Source organism: Salvelinus namaycush, chromosome 1 (assembly GCF_016432855.1).
Source record: "Salvelinus namaycush isolate Seneca chromosome 1, SaNama_1.0, whole genome shotgun sequence".
Taxonomy (NCBI): Eukaryota; Metazoa; Chordata; class Actinopteri; order Salmoniformes; family Salmonidae; genus Salvelinus; species Salvelinus namaycush.
The window spans coordinates 17,692,929-17,708,855 of NC_052307.1; the positions used below are offsets into that span (position 1 = coordinate 17,692,929).

At 41.5% G+C, this 15,927-nt stretch overlaps 1 protein-coding gene across 1 annotated transcript in view; it reads left to right on the forward strand.

Moving 5' to 3' along the window:
• LOC120054124 (transient receptor potential cation channel subfamily M member 3-like) overlaps positions 1-15,927 on the forward strand; it is a 175,494-nt gene that overhangs the window by 135,360 nt on the left and 24,207 nt on the right. The window contains exons 9-13 of the mRNA XM_039001536.1: positions 5,719-5,791; positions 8,282-8,382; positions 8,676-8,810; positions 9,181-9,231; positions 15,333-15,473. Of these exons, the coding sequence (XP_038857464.1) occupies positions 5,719-5,791; positions 8,282-8,382; positions 8,676-8,810; positions 9,181-9,231; positions 15,333-15,473 (501 nt within the window). The remainder of the gene's footprint in view (positions 1-5,718; positions 5,792-8,281; positions 8,383-8,675; positions 8,811-9,180; positions 9,232-15,332; positions 15,474-15,927) is intronic.

Here is a 15,927-nt window from a genome sequence, read left to right on the forward strand (position 1 = left end):
TGTCAATCAATAGGCATGAAAGTTCTATCTGCATTTTTGTCCAAATGGAGTTATTGACATAGCCTTGTTCTCTAACTATACAGTACTCTAAATACTCCAATTCATGTTGTTATTGACATATCCTTGTTCTCTACCTATACAGTACTTTAAATACTCCAATTCATGTTCTTAAGCTCAAAAGAATACAAGATAGAAATTGCTTACACCATTCAAACAAATGAGTGTTAAGAACATTAAAGACACTTATCTCAGAATCATCTTTTTGCAGAAACAACCTTATCAAGCTCTTCAAGTGAGACATAATTACTTGCTTCACAAAGACTGTTGACCAATCAGCATTAGAGGTTATAGCATTTCTGAAAAACATGTATGGTGGCCTGTGCGAAACCAATGCACGCACACATCACTACTAAATATATACAGTTGAAGTCAGAAGTTTACATACACTTAGTTTGGAGTCATTCAAATTAATTTTTTCAACCACTCCGCAAATTTCTTGTTAACAAACTATAGTTTAGGCAAGCCGGTTAGGACATTTTCTTTGTGCATGACACAAGTAATTTTTCCAACAATTGTTTACAGACAGATTATTTCACTTATAATTCACTGTATCACAATTCCAGTGGGTCAGAAGTTGACATACACTAAGTTGACTGTGCCTTTAAACAGCTTGGAAAATTCCAGAAAATGATGTCATGGCTTTAGAAGCTTCTGATAGGCTAATTGACATCATTTGAGTCAATTGGAGGTGTATCTGTGGATGTATTTCAAGGCCTACCTTCAAACTCAGTGCCTCTTTCCTTAAGATCATGGGAAAATCAAAAGAAATCAGCTAAGACTTCAGAATAAAAATTGTAGACCTCCACGAGTCTGGTTCATCCTTCGGGAGCAATTTCCAAATGCCTGAAGGTACCACGTTCATCTGTACAAACAATAGTACGCAAGTATAAACACCATGGGACTATGCAGTCGTCATACCGCTCAGGAAGGAGACGCGTTCTGTCTCCGAGAGATGAACGTACATTGGTGCGAAAAGTGCAATCAATCCCAGAACAACAGCAAAGGACCCTGTGAAGAAGCTGGAGGAAACAGGTACAAAAGTATCTATATCCACAGTAAAACGAGTCCTATATCGACATAACCTGAAAGGCTGCCCAGCAAGGAAAAAGACACTGCTCGCAAACCGCCATAAAAAAGCCAGACTACGGTTTGCAACTGCACATGGGGACAAAGATCGTACTTTTTGGAGAAATGTCCTCTGGTCTGATGAAACAAAATAGAACTGTTTGGCCATAATGACCATCGTTATGTTTGGAGGAAAAAGGGGGAGGCTTGCAAGCCGAAGAACACCATCCCAACCGTGAAGCACGGGGGTGGCAGCATCATGTTGTGGGGTGCTTTGCTGCAGGAGGAACTGGTGCACTTCACAAAATAGATTGATGGCATCATGAGAAAGGAAAATTATAGTGATATATTGAAGCAGCATCTCAAGACATCAGTCAGGAAGTTAAAGCTTGGACTTCCAAATGGACAATGACCCCAAGCATACTTCCAAAGTTGTGGCAAAATGGCTTAAGGACAACAAAGTTAAGGTATTGGAGTGGCCATCACACAGCCCTGACCTCAATCCTAAAGAAAATCTGTGGGCAGAACTGAAAAAGCGTGTGCGAGCAAGGAGGCCTACAAACCTGACTCAGTTACACCAGTTCTGTCAGGAGGAATGAGCCAAAATTCACCCAACTTATTGTAGGAAGCTTGTGGAAGGCTACCCGAAACATTTGACCCAAATTAAAGAATTTAAAGGCAATGCTACCAAATACTAATTGAGTGTATGTTAACTTCTGACCCATTGGGAATGTGATGAATTAAATAAAAGCTGAAATAAATCATTCTCTCTATTATTATTCTGGTATTTCACATTCTTAAAATAAAGTGGTGATCCTAACTGACCTAGGACAGGGACTTTTTACTGGGATTAAATGTCAGGAATTGTGAAAAACTGAGTTTAAATGTATTTGGCTAAGGTGTATGTAAACTTCCGTCTTCAACTGTACATGTAATACTAATAGTGAGCACTCAAGCAAACATTTCCCTGTAGGATACAAATGGAGAAGGGGAGGGATGTGTTTCTTACTCCTGCATTAGAGGGAAACCTAAGCCCCTAGTGATGGACACTGATTGTGTGGCATTATGGTCACAAACACAGACATTTAGTGATACAGTGCACGCCTGGCACACACACACATCCTTGACTATAATGTTTTGGTTGAGCAGATGGCTTGCAGGGTTGCTTGTTAGTGTCTCCCATACTGAAATTGCCATAGTCACTTGGACATAGATGGTCCAGTCCAGTCCTGACTCCACAGGTCATCAATAACCTTCACTGGAATAATCTCTCCCTGACCACACACTGGCCTTCACTCATTCCCTAATTCCCTCACTCCCTCACTCACCCCCCCCCCCCCCCCCCCCCCCCCACACACACACACACACACACACACACACACACACACACACACACACACACACACACACACACACACACACACACACACACACACACACACACACACACACAAAGACAACATACACACAACATTAACACACACATTACAATAATCTGTTCTTATACAGGCAATGAAGACTTGGATCGATACCATCACATCTAATTTACTCTCCAATTTCACCTGGAGAAAGGCCTTTCAATTACACACCATGCACTCTCTCACAGATTGACAGATTCATCCATGTAATCTCAGCAGAAAAATAAACGTCCCTTTTTCAGGACCCTGTCTTTCAAAGATAATTCGTAAAAATCCAAATAACATCACAGATCTTCATTGTAAAGGGTTTAAACACTATTTCCCATGCTTGTTCAATGAACCATAAACAATTAATGAACATGCACCTGTGGAACGTTCGTTAAGACAGTAACAGCTTACAGATGGTAGGCAATTAAGGTCACAGTTATAAAAACCTAGGACACTAAAGAGGCCTTTAAACTGACTCTGACAAACAACAAAAGAAAAATTCCCAGGGTCCCTGCTCATCTGCGTGAACGTACCTTAGGCATGCTGCAAGGAGGCATGAGGACTGCAGATGTGGCCAGGGCAATTATTGCAATGTTCGTACTGTGACACGCCTAAGACAGGGAGACAGGACGGACAGACCACGTGTAACAACACCTGCACAGGATCGGTACATCCGAACATCACACCTGCGGGACAGGTACAGGATGGCAACAACAACTGCCCGAGTTTCACCAGGAACGCACAATCCCTCCATCAGTGCTCAGACTGTCCGCAATAGGCTGAGAGAGACTGGACTGAGGGCTTGTAGGCCTGTAGTAAGGCAGGTCCTCACCAGACATCACCGGCAACAACGTCACCTATGGGTACAAACCCACCGTCGCTGGACCAGACAGGACTGGCAAAAAGTGATCTTCACTGACGAGTCGCGGTTTTGTGTCACTAGGGGTGATGGTCGGATTCGCGTTTATTGTCGAAGGAATGAGTGTTACACCGAGGCCTGTACTCTGGAGCGGGATCGATTTGGAGGTGGCGGGTCCGTCATGATCTAGGGCGGTGTATCACATAATCATCGGACTGAGCTTGTTGTCATTGCAGGTAATCTCAACGCTGTGTGTTACAGGGAAGACCTCCTCCTCCCTCATGTGGTACCCTTCCTGCAGGCTCATCCTGACATGACCCTCCAGCATGACAATGCCACCAGCCATACTGCTCGTTCTGTGCGTGATTTCCTGCAAGACAGGAATGTCAGTGTTTTGCCATGGCCAGCGAAGAGCCCGGATCTCAATCCCATTGAGCACCTCTGGGACCTGTTGGATCGGAGGGTGAGGGCTAGGGCTATTCCCGCCAGAAATGTCCGGGAACTTGCAGGTGCCTTGGTGGAAGAGTGGGGTAACATCTCACAGCAAGAACTGGCAAATCTGGTGCAGTCCTTGAGGAGGAGATGCACTGCAATACTTAATGCAGCTGGTGGCCACACCAGATACTGACTGTTACTTTTGATTTTGACCCCCCCCCCTTTTGTTCAGGGACACATTATTACATTTCTGTTAGTCAAATGTCTGTGGAACTTGTTCAGTTTATGTCCCAGTTGTTGAATCTTGTTATGTTCATACAAATAAGTTTGCTGAAAATAAATGCAGTTGACAATAAATGCAATGAATTATACTTGTGAGAAAACATTCCATAACTGCAGGTGGTAGTAAACCACCAACCTTTATACTTGTTCAAACAACACACTTCAGGTAGCAGTATGCACCCTTGCAGTTTGTTTATCAACTCATAGACTTAGTAGAAGTAGAAAATGGAGATGGCCTCAATGGCGCTGCTCACACACACCATGATGGGACAGATACAAAAATATGTCATCTAACAAAGTTGATGGTAGAGCTACACAGGACAAGAGATAACCCTAACACACACATACTGTACCCTCATTTCTCTCACTCCAGGAGATCACACAGCCCATTCCAAGGGGACATGGTGTCATCTCAGTAGCGGAAAAAAAATGAACGAGCTAGCGTCTAAATAAATAATCGAGTTTAATTATTTGCCATTTCACTCGCATCTTTGGTGTCTGAAGGGCTTGTAGAAAAATAGAGAGAAAGAGAGGGAGAGAATGAGAGAGAGAGAGATACTATATTGCATCATAGCCTGAGGGGAGGCGGGAGTGAAAGCCAGCTGAAATCCTGGTGCTCAACCAAATGAAGCCATTTATAGGGGGAGATGGGTTTGGCGATGTGTTGGAGGGGAAAGGGAGAAGGATGGAGGGATTAGAGGAATAGATTTATGACCATGTGGCTGGGGTTCATAGTGCGCTCTGGCATTGCGAGCACGCAGCTCATACATGGAGCTGCAAGGTGCCCTTCACACACATGTCATCATGCGACAAAATCTGGAGGAACTGCCGCATTCCCTCTCTCTTTTACCCTCCCTCTGCTTTCCCTCCCTCCTTCCCGGTCTCCTACTCCCTCTCTCCCACTGTCTTGCTTTGTGCCCTTCTTTTTTCTCTTGCCTAGAGTACTGTACTATACTGTACTATACTGTACTATACTGTACTATACTGTACTGTAGTGTACTATACTGTACTAAACTATACTGTACTATACTGTACTCCACAAAAGGGTCTCCAGTCACTATAGAGCTCTCTCTCTCTCTCTCTCTCTCTCTCTCTCTCTCTCTCTCTCTCTCTCTCTCTCTCTCTCTCTCTCTCTCTCTCTCTCTCTCTCTCTCTCTCTCTCTCTCTCTCTCGCTCTCTCTCTCTCGCTCTCTCTCTCTCTCTCCATTCCATTTTATCTCTCCCCTTCTTTTCTACTGGGACCACACTGCATACAAGCTACATTACAGTGTTTGTTTCCATTCCACAAAGTGAGTCAGCTAGGGAGCATATTGCACAATCCTCTGTTTAGAACTTCATGGAACATCTTAGTCATTTACAGATGCTTTCTAATCCCATGTATCAAAATCACTGCGCTATGACGTGACTGGTTTACTCACAGTGCTAATTATCTCTATGGGTAAAAACACTTAATAAATGTATTCATTCAGCAAGCAAGAAAGAAATAGACTCCTGATGAATAATGATGTACAGATTACATACTGTACATATTATATTCATATCTCCCTCTCACTCTCTCTCTCTCTCTCTCTTCCACTTTCTTTCTTTATTTTCTCTCTCTGTATGTCTCAGATAACCGTTTTTCGGATGGGGTCTGAGGGACACCAGGACATTGACCTGGCCATTCTCACTGCTCTGCTTAAAGGTACTTGTCTGCGTGCGCATGTGAATGCGTTCCTATTCCATGAGTTCCCTTCATTCCCTTAGGGAATTCTCTCTGTTTATCTGTGTACCCTGGGAAGTTAAAATGAGGATATGATATCATTTCAGAAAGCTTTCCTCCTGCTGAGGCCCCAATTACAGTTTTATCTACCAAAGCATATCTCCATGGTCCTTTACAAGGTCCTTTGCAAGGCACGAGGAGGAGATAACCCACACTAGAATACACAAACACAAACACAGGTAACACACACTATGATATACAAACACCACACAGAAAACACACAATACAATCTAAGAAAAAAGGGTTCCAAAGTTTTTTTTTGGCTATTCCCATAGGAGAACCCTTTTTGGTTCCATGTAGAACTCTTTTGGGTTCCATGTAGAACCTTCTGTGGAAATTGTTCGACGTTGAACCCAAAAGGGTTCTACCTGAAACCGAAAGGGTTCTACCTGGAACCAAAAAGGGTTCTTTAAAGGGTTCAACTATGGGGACAGCCAAAGAACCCTTTTAGGTTCTAGATAGCACCTTTTTTCCTAAGAGTTTAGGATACACAAACACAGTTTCTTGTTCTTAGCTCAGGACTATCTTTCTATAGTGGTGCATAAAAATGGCGGCCCCTATGCACTTACCACAAATTCCTTGTTTTCTTCACCATATTGTACATTGCTCTCCATTACTATGTTTTAATTAAACCGAAGAGGTAGATTGTGCAGATTTTTTGGCACATTGAAACATATGACATGCCGTAGTTTAAAAACTCAGGGGATAGTGCTAAAACAAGGACGTCATATCTACATTTTGCCATCTTTAAACTTTTGCCATTGCCCAAATTCAGTTTGAAAACACTCCAACTAGAACCATTTTAACAATACAGAGCAATTTTAGGAAATCGTTTTCTACAGTAGTTTTCCATACACTATATAAACACACTATATAAACAGAGGCCCCTTAAGTCAGACAGTTGGCTTCAGAAGGTAATGAAACAAAAGCCTCATGTTTTTTTACATTTTTAAGTCATTTAGCAGACGCTCTTATCCAGAGCGACTTACATTTTTAATTAGGCAAGTCAGTTAAGAACAAACTCTTATTTTCAATGACGGCCTAGGAACAGTGGGTTAACTGCCTTGTTCAGGGGCAGAACGACAGATTTTTACCTTGTCAGCTCGGGGATTTGAACTTGCAACCTTTCGATTACTAGCCCAACGCTCTAACCACTAGGCTACCCTGCCGCCCCCTCATGTCTCCTACACGCTGCCAAGAAGTAATGCATTTTTGGCAGCCTGTAACAGATGATTTACTCTATGCATCTATCTCACTCACACTCGTTCTTTTTTGCATCTTCTATTCATATTTCTCTGTCCATCTCCCTCTCTGTGAGTGATCTCTCTATCTGACATGGACTGTCACAAGCATGACCAGTAAAGAGTACAGACTTCATTATGCACACTGTGTCTTTTTAGAGCGAGAGTGAGAGAAAGATTGTGTGAGAGATAGTGACACAGGGAAACAGAGAGGGAGAGAGAGGGAAAGAGAGAGAGTAATTGATGAACTATGTCAGAAGGAGTCCATAAACTCCAGCGACTACAGAACTGTGGAGAGCTAAGGGTTATTTAAGTGATAAACGCGAGCAGTCCCTTTTAAAAATACTTATTTATTATACTCCTATTACACTACTCTGCATCTCATTTCCAAGCTCTGTTAAAGCATCTCATTACCAAGCTTTGTTAAAGCATCTCATTACCAAGCTCTGTAAAGCATCTCAATCACTAGGGGTGGCAGATAGCCTAGTGGTTAGTGTGTTGGACTAGTGAAAGGTTGCAAGATCAAATCCCCGAGCTGACAAGGTGAAAATCTGTAGTTCGGCCTCTGAACAAGGCAGTTAACCCACTGTTCCTAGGCTGTCATTGAAAATAAGAATTTGTTCTTAACTGACTTGCCTACTTAAATAAAGGTAAAATTACCAAGCTCTGTTTAAGCTCCCATTCTTAAGCCTGTACAATATCTCTGCTGGCCAACTGAGTCTGTGAGTCTGCCAAGTACAACTGTCTGTCATCATAAAAGGTGTGCAGACTCAACCTTTCCTCCTGTCAGCGTTTGAGTTTTCAAACTACTGGTTAAAGTGCTTTTTGCAAAACAATTTATCACGCAGACCACTTGACAAATATGCTTTCTCAAAAAGAAAGTAAGTGGTAGGTGTCGGAGGACAAGAACAACTACATTCAGCTGTCCTTTAAGAACAACCGCACAAATACAGCAATCTCCTTTCTGCTTGCTAAACAATGATGTTTTTGCCCTTCCAATAAAAAATAAGTAAATACCTCCATCCACCTCCAGCAAGAGAAGTAAATGTATGAGCTTGAGATTGTAGTCGGTGACCTCAGACTGACTGATCTAAAAATCCCCTTGCATCCTAAAAAACAACAATATGTAGATCAAGTGAAAACAAGTGATGCTCTCTGTTCTTCCTCCTAGGAGCCAACGCATCGGCTCCTGACCAGCTCAGCCTGGCCCTGGCCTGGAACCGAGTGGACATCGCCCGCAGTCAGATCTTCATCTACGGACAACAGTGGCCTGTAAGACTCAGCCTCACTTCCTACTTTACAGTATAGACTACAGCACTGTGCAATGGATCAGGAAGTTATTGTACTTAGAGTTTAGGGAGCGTTTAGTTCTATATTACCCACAGCAGTGGCATGAAAGATCCAGCCTATAACTTATCACTTCCTTGTTTACAATATAGACTACAGACAGCACTCTCCAAGTGAAAATGTGAACATATCCTCTATCCATCAGGATTTAGGTTGCATTTCTCGATGGTTAACCCTGAGTTGACTGACTGACTGTGCCTTCTCTGTGTGTACGGTAGGTGGGTTCTCTGGAGCAGTCTATGCTGGATGCCCTGGTGCTGGACAGAGTGGACTTCGTCAAGCTGCTGATCGAGAACGGAGTGAGCATGCATCGCTTCCTCACTCTCTCCAGACTGGAGGAGCTCTACAACACGGTACTACACTGCACGGCGGACAGCGCTGAACTCTGTATTTCAATCCAGTGTTTTTGTAACTGCTCCAACCTCTGGTGTATGTAGAACACAAGTTGTATATTACTATTACTTTTATACTCTCTCCTGGTGAGTCTGTTAGAATAATGAAATGGTAACTCTGCACTGTATCCCTCCTATGTATTCATTCCTAAAGCCTTTATAACAGCTACATAAGACATTGTAGCATCCGTCGTAGGCGGTTATTATCAACAATGACATAATACTATACCTACAGTGTGGTACTTTATTCAAGTGAGCCATGTGTCATAGCTCTACAACGTGCTGGAGGCCGTGGCTGTGGACTAAACTCTGCTTCTGTTTGCTTTGTCAGAGGCATGGACCATCCAACACTCTATACCACCTGGTCAGAGACGTCAAAAAGGTACGCTTATCGTGTACAGTAAGTGTGTGTGACTGCGTAGGCGTTTGTGGGAATGTTTGCTTGTGTGTGAAAGCAAGTCCAGCAAATGTCTTATTTGTCTAGACTTGTCTTGCTTTTGTTTGAGTGTGTGTAGCTCTGTAGATTGCTATTGTTGCTAACTGCGCATCTAGGAGACGGCTTTTCTCCTTTTCAGCTGGGGTTACAGCAGTGGCTGCGTAGAGCTGTCTCTGTATTTTGTCTGTCTCTACCAGTGGAGGCTGGTGGGAGGAGCTATAGGCGGACTGGCTCATTGTAATGTCTGGAATGGAATTAATGTAATGGAGTCAAACGTGGTTTTCATATGTTTGATGTGTTTGATACTGTTCCATTTATGACCATTCTAGCCATTACAATGAGCCTGTCCTCCTATAGCTCCTCCCACCAGCCTTCACTGGTCTCTACCCCTCCCATCACTCTTTCTTTTGCTCTGTACACACTCACTGCCGTACAAATCCAATCCATTATTACTCCATTTGGGTCCAATGTGTATTATGTATCCATATGCACACTAACCCTGCATTGTTCGAACGTACAGTAGTCTTGCATCTCTGACATTAAACCAGGGGAAAAGCACTCCTCAAAGCAAATGTGCACAGTATTCCAGGCTACTTCCAATTGTAGCTGTCACAGTTCACTTAGCCTTGACACAATTATTTAAAATGAGCTACCATTATGTATTACTATCTTTCTGCAATTGACACCAAATTGGGTGTCTCGTTGAGGAGTGAGTGTGTACAACATGCCATTCATTATGGAGAGTTAGTCTGAGATTAGACTGTTGACTGTATATGAAGCATTACTTTTTCTACTACTCTCTGCCTGTGTCTGTCTTGCTTGTGCCTTAGCCCTCTAATACTGATACCTCATTCTATTCTATAATATACAAAAGCCACTAATATTTTACAATAACTTTCATGAACAAGCCTTTATGCTTGTAATTGCTTGCATTATAAATGTTATACATGTTTATGATTTGTAAGGCTAATAATACTAATGGCTTATAAATGTATATAAATGTGTATAATGTTTACAGATAGTGGACTGCTATTAATAGTTTATAAACATTTTATAAATTTTATGTCATACAAATTATGACAATGTTACCCAAAATCCTTTAGATAATTCTATGACAGAACTACAGTACCATGTAACAAAACAATTGTACAAAAATGTTCTTCCTTAACTTGAGATGATGACCCATTACGCTCTTGATCTTCCTCCAGTGAAAGCTCAAAGAAGGTCATAGGTCAGCAGCATCTGTATTTAGTTCTGATTAATAGAATCATAGTTGATTACAGTAATATGTGCTCCTATGGGAGAGCTGTAGAGGTTACTGGAAGTCATGGTGTAATCATCCCTCATTTAAAAGTTCCCATAACCCCGTTAGCTCTGTAGGCAGGGTGAGGACTGTACAGGCACTTCGGAGGATTGGACTAATGAGTCTTGTGCACACACACATGCTCAACACACATAACTAAGCAACACGCACACACACGCACGCATACACACATATACCAATAAATGGATATTGGAATATACAGTACCAATCAAAAGTTTGGACACACCTACTCATTCAAGGGTCTTTCTTTATTTTTTACTATTTTCTACATTGTAGAATAATAATGAAGACATCAAAACTATGAAATAACACATATGGAATCATGAAGTAACCAAAAAAGTTTAAAACAAATGAAAATATATTTTATATTTGAGATTCTTCAAAGTAGACACCCTTTGCCTTGATGACAGATTTGCACACTGCTGGCATTCTCTCAGCCAGCTTCACCTGGAATGCTTTTCCAACAGTCTTGAAGGAGTTCCCACATATCCTGAGCACTTGTTGGCTGCTTTTCCTTCACTCTGCAGTCCATCTCATCCCAAACCATCTCAATTGGGTTGAGGTCAGGTGATTGTGGAGGCCAGGCAATCTGATCCAGCCCTCCATCACAATCCTTCTTGGTAAAATAGCCCTTGCACAGCCTGGAGGTGAGTTTCAGGTCATTGTCCTGTTGAAAAACAAATGATAGTCCCCTTAAGCACAAACCAGATGGGATGGCATATCGCTGCAGAATGCTGTGGTAGCCATGCTGGTTAAGTGTGCCTTGAATTTTAAATAAATCACAGACATTGTCACCAGCAAAGCACCTCCACACATCACACCTCCTCCTCCATGCTTCACGGTGGGAATCACATATGCAGAGATCATCCTTTCACCTACTGTCACGCCCTGACTTTAGTTATATTTGTTTTCTTTATTTTTTGGTTAGGTCAGGGTGTGACAAGGGTGGTTTGTTTAGTTTTTGTCTTGTCTAGGGTTTTTGTTTATCTATGGGGATTTTGTATGGTCTAGGGGTATGTAGGTTTCTGGTGGCCTGAATTGGTTCCCAATCAGAGACAGCTGTTTCTCATTGTCTCTGATTGGGGAGCCTATTTAGGTTGCCATTTTCCATGTTGGTTTTGTGGGTAGTTGTTTTCTGTTTTGTGTTGCTGCACCAGACAGGACTGTTTTGTTTCGTTCATTCTCTTTGTTATTTTGTTTAGTGTTCTGTTTTAATAAATTAACATGAACACTTACCACGCTGCGCTTTGGTCCGATGATTCCTCATCTTCAGACGACGAACGTTACACCTACTCTGCGTCTCACAAAGACATGGCGGTTGGAACCAAAAATCTCAAATTTGGACTCATCAGACCACAGATTTCTAATGTCCATTGCTCATGTTTCTTGGCCCAAGCAAGTCTCTTCTTCTTATTGATGTCGTTTAGCAGTGTTCTTATTTTGCAGCAATTCGACCATGAAGGCCTGATTCAAGCAGTCTCCTCTGAACAGTTGATGTTGAGATGTGTCTGTTACTTGAACTCTGTGAAGCATTTATTTGGGCTTTAATTTCTGAGGCTGGTATCTCTAATGAACTTATCCTGTGCAGCAGAGGTAACTCTGGGTCTTCCATTCCTGTGGCGGTCCTCATGAGAGCCAGTTTCATCATAGCGGTTGATTTTCGCGACTGCACTTGAAGAAACTTTCAAAGTTCTTGACATTTTCCGGATTGACGGACCTTAATATCTTAAAGTAATGATGGACTGTCAATTCTCTTTGCTTATTTGAGCTGTTCTTGCCATAATATGGACTTGGTCTTTTACCAAATAGGGCTATCTTTTGTATACCACTCCTACCTTGTCACAACACAAGAGATTGGCTCAAACGCATTAAGAAGGAAAGAAATTCCACAAATTAACTTTTAACATGGCACACCTGTTATTTGAAATGCATTCCAGGTGACTACCTCATGAAGATGGTTGAGAGAATGCCAAGAGTGTGCAAATCTGTCATCAAGGCAAAGGGTGGCTACTTTGAAGAATCTCAAATATTATTTATTTTTATTTTTAATTACACTTTTTGGTTAATAGATGATTCCATATGTGTTATTTCATAGTTTTGATGTCTTCACTATTATTCTACAATGTAGAAAATAGTAAAAATAAAGAAAAACCCTGGAATGAGTAGGTGTGTCCAAACTTTTGACTGGTACTGTATATACTATCTATTAATTATTTATATTTTATCAAATTAAAACGTATGATAAAGCTCACACAAACATATTTAACCATAGAGCATGGCGGTTTAGGCTTTTGCCCAATATCTGTGTTTTTATTCTCTTCCTCTTGTCTTGCTGTGTGAAGGTGTGGTATTGAGTGTGTGGAATTGGTGTGCAGTATAGTCGGATGCATTGCTTTAACCAGGAAGGCCCAAACATTCTGTCCTCTTCCCCTGTTCTCTCTCTGGAGGAAATCTTAGACTATCATTGGCTATGTCATGATTCTCCACACATTATGGATTTAAAAGCATTGAATTGGTGTAAGCATCGGATGAAGGGACACCATCTTTAAGTCCATGAGAGGGAGTGTGCAACTGCTATTGGCTTTAGTGTGTAACTTTGGCACCTGAACTCTAACCCTTGGATCCTCTGGTGCTGGAATAAGTCAACCTGACATTACTTGGAGTGATGAAACTAGCTGACATCTCTTGGCTTACTGCATGACTGCAGTTGTGTACAGGCTTTCGTACCTATTATCATAAAGCAAGTTGAGGTGTTACAGCTTTTTACAACAAAACTTAATCAGTTAGTTGACATATATAGCGTGGTTCCAAATAAAATATATAACATTTTACTTGTTAAACAAAATCTATTTCCCTGAGCAACTGTATTATTATAAAATAATATTAAATATTTTTTGTTGTTGCATACAATATAGTTTAGAAAGTAATTTTTGCTCATCTTTATCAAAGGTGTCAATCATTTGTACAATGGCCCCAATGCAAACAATTGAAGATTAAGGAGAAGGGCACTGCAAGTTCTATCATAATAATGATGCTGTATCGGAGGTGTTAACCTTGTTAAAACTGACACACCCAGGGGGACATTTTGTGAAAAAACCACACCTGCCTACAAAATGCAGAGTTAAACATTCTGAGTGAATCTGTAGTGTGCTTTTCCTTTATCTACAATTGATTGACTGTGGGGCCTATACTTCATCAATATGATTGCCGCTACTGTGTACAACCGTATGAGCGTGTAAGCAGACACGGTAAACAAATATAATTTGTTTTCGTTCAACTACTTTAGATGTGTTTGACTGAGCTTGTTTGGTGCAATGGGACCAATACAATAGCTAGTTCCATAAGGGCAAACCCTGCCCATATGGAATTTCAGACATGCTTGATTTAACTCTCAAAATATTTGACAGGAAATAAATACTATTTGTATTCAGGTCTCGGCATCATAAGACTGTGTAAGTGCACCTCCAGAACCCCAGAGTGATGGTGAGGTCAGCTCACTCATTGTAGGGATAGTTTGTTTGAAGGGAACAGCAGGGCAGTACTCTGACATGGTAATAGATGTAGCCAATAATGTAGCCAACATGGGATACAGTATGTTCACCCAGCAAGGTTTAGAACGTTCTATGTAGAGGACGGGGAACAGTATAGTGCTGCGTTTAATCGGAACTTGTGTGAAAAAACACAAGCGCATCCTGCTTTGGAGTTCTCCCACTTCAAAGGGTTGCCTCTGAGCTTCGGCTGGATAACTGAGGCTTTACTGGGATAACAGAAACAAGATAGATTACGTTTTGATGGGGCATATAGGGAGCTTCCCACTGAAGTAACCAGGGGCAGTGGATGAGATGGTTTTAAAGCATCCGTAGATGTATGATAATTTGCCCAGCTCTAAGGAGCCCAACCTCCCTATTTTTCCCGCCCACCGGCCTCCACTGGTTTGGACCGAATGGCCTCCTGGTAATTACAGCCGGCTCATAGAGCTCTGCTTTCTAGCTGAAGTGGATGATGAAGGCCTATTTCTATCAAGACACGTCTCTCATTTGTTCTCCTTTTATCCTCATCTTCAGACTTCTGGTTGTCTCTCTCTTCCAGCACTGAACCCCTGATAAGATCTGGTCATATATTACATATGCAAATTAGTACATAGCAATCAGACAAATTAAGTAAGCATTGATCTGATTTTTAGATTTTTCCATTTCCTCAAGATTTGTCTTTTTCCATCTTCTCCTTAACCTTTTCCCTATTTTCATGGTCTCCCTCTTCCTCCTACCTCATTGACTCCTCCACCCCTCTCCTCTCAGAGTACAGTATACTGATGTCAATCTCAGTGCTGTTGAAATAAGCTAAGTTAAACTGAGCTAAGTTAAGATAATTAAGCTAAGCTAAACTGCTAAATTAAGCTAAGCTAACTTCATTTAAATTAGATTAGGTTATAAGCTCTGTGATCTTATCTGGGGGTCTGTGTCTCCCATCTCTCCTTGGCCTTGTGCTGTATACTCACTGACCTTGTGTGCTCTTTCCAAGCAAGAATATCCAGGGTTCAGTTGGATCTACTTCAAGGTGAATCAACTAATCACGTATTCTTTTTAGCACAAAACAAATGTGTGTGGATGTGTGACGTGAAGTGTGTATGATTTGTGTGGGGTGTTTCCTCTTCCTTTCACCTTCTTATGCTCAACTGTCGTGGGAGTGGGCGGCGTTGTCTCACCAATTTCTCGGTCCCCAGGGTAACCTCCCACCAGATTACCGCATTAGTCTCATTGACATTGGATTGGTCATCGAGTACTTGATGGGCGGAGCTTACCGATGCAACTACACCAGGAAGAGGTTTAGAACGCTGTATCATAACCTCTTTGGACCCAAACGAGTGAGTGGCTGACCAGCTTTACACTTTCCTATTCTGCAAATGAAACAGTGCCTTCAGAAAGTATTCACACCCCTATACTTTTTCCACATGTAGTTGTGCTACAGCCTGAGTTTAAAATGTATTAAATTAAGATTATTTTGTCACTGGCCTACAACCCATGATGTTAAAGTGGAATTAATTAAAATAAAAGATCATGAAAAGCTAAAATGTCTTGAGTCAACAGAGTTAAAGATAAGATTAAAAAATGTAATAAAAAATAGAAATAGTAACACAAGGAATAAATAAACAGTGAATAACGAATAAAAATAACAAGTAAAAATAACATGGCTATATACAGGAAGTAGAAAATAACATGGCTATATATAGGGAGTAGAAAATAACATGGCTATATACAGAGAGTACCAGTACCAAGTCGATGTGCAGGTGTACGAGGTAATTGAGGTAGCTATGTACT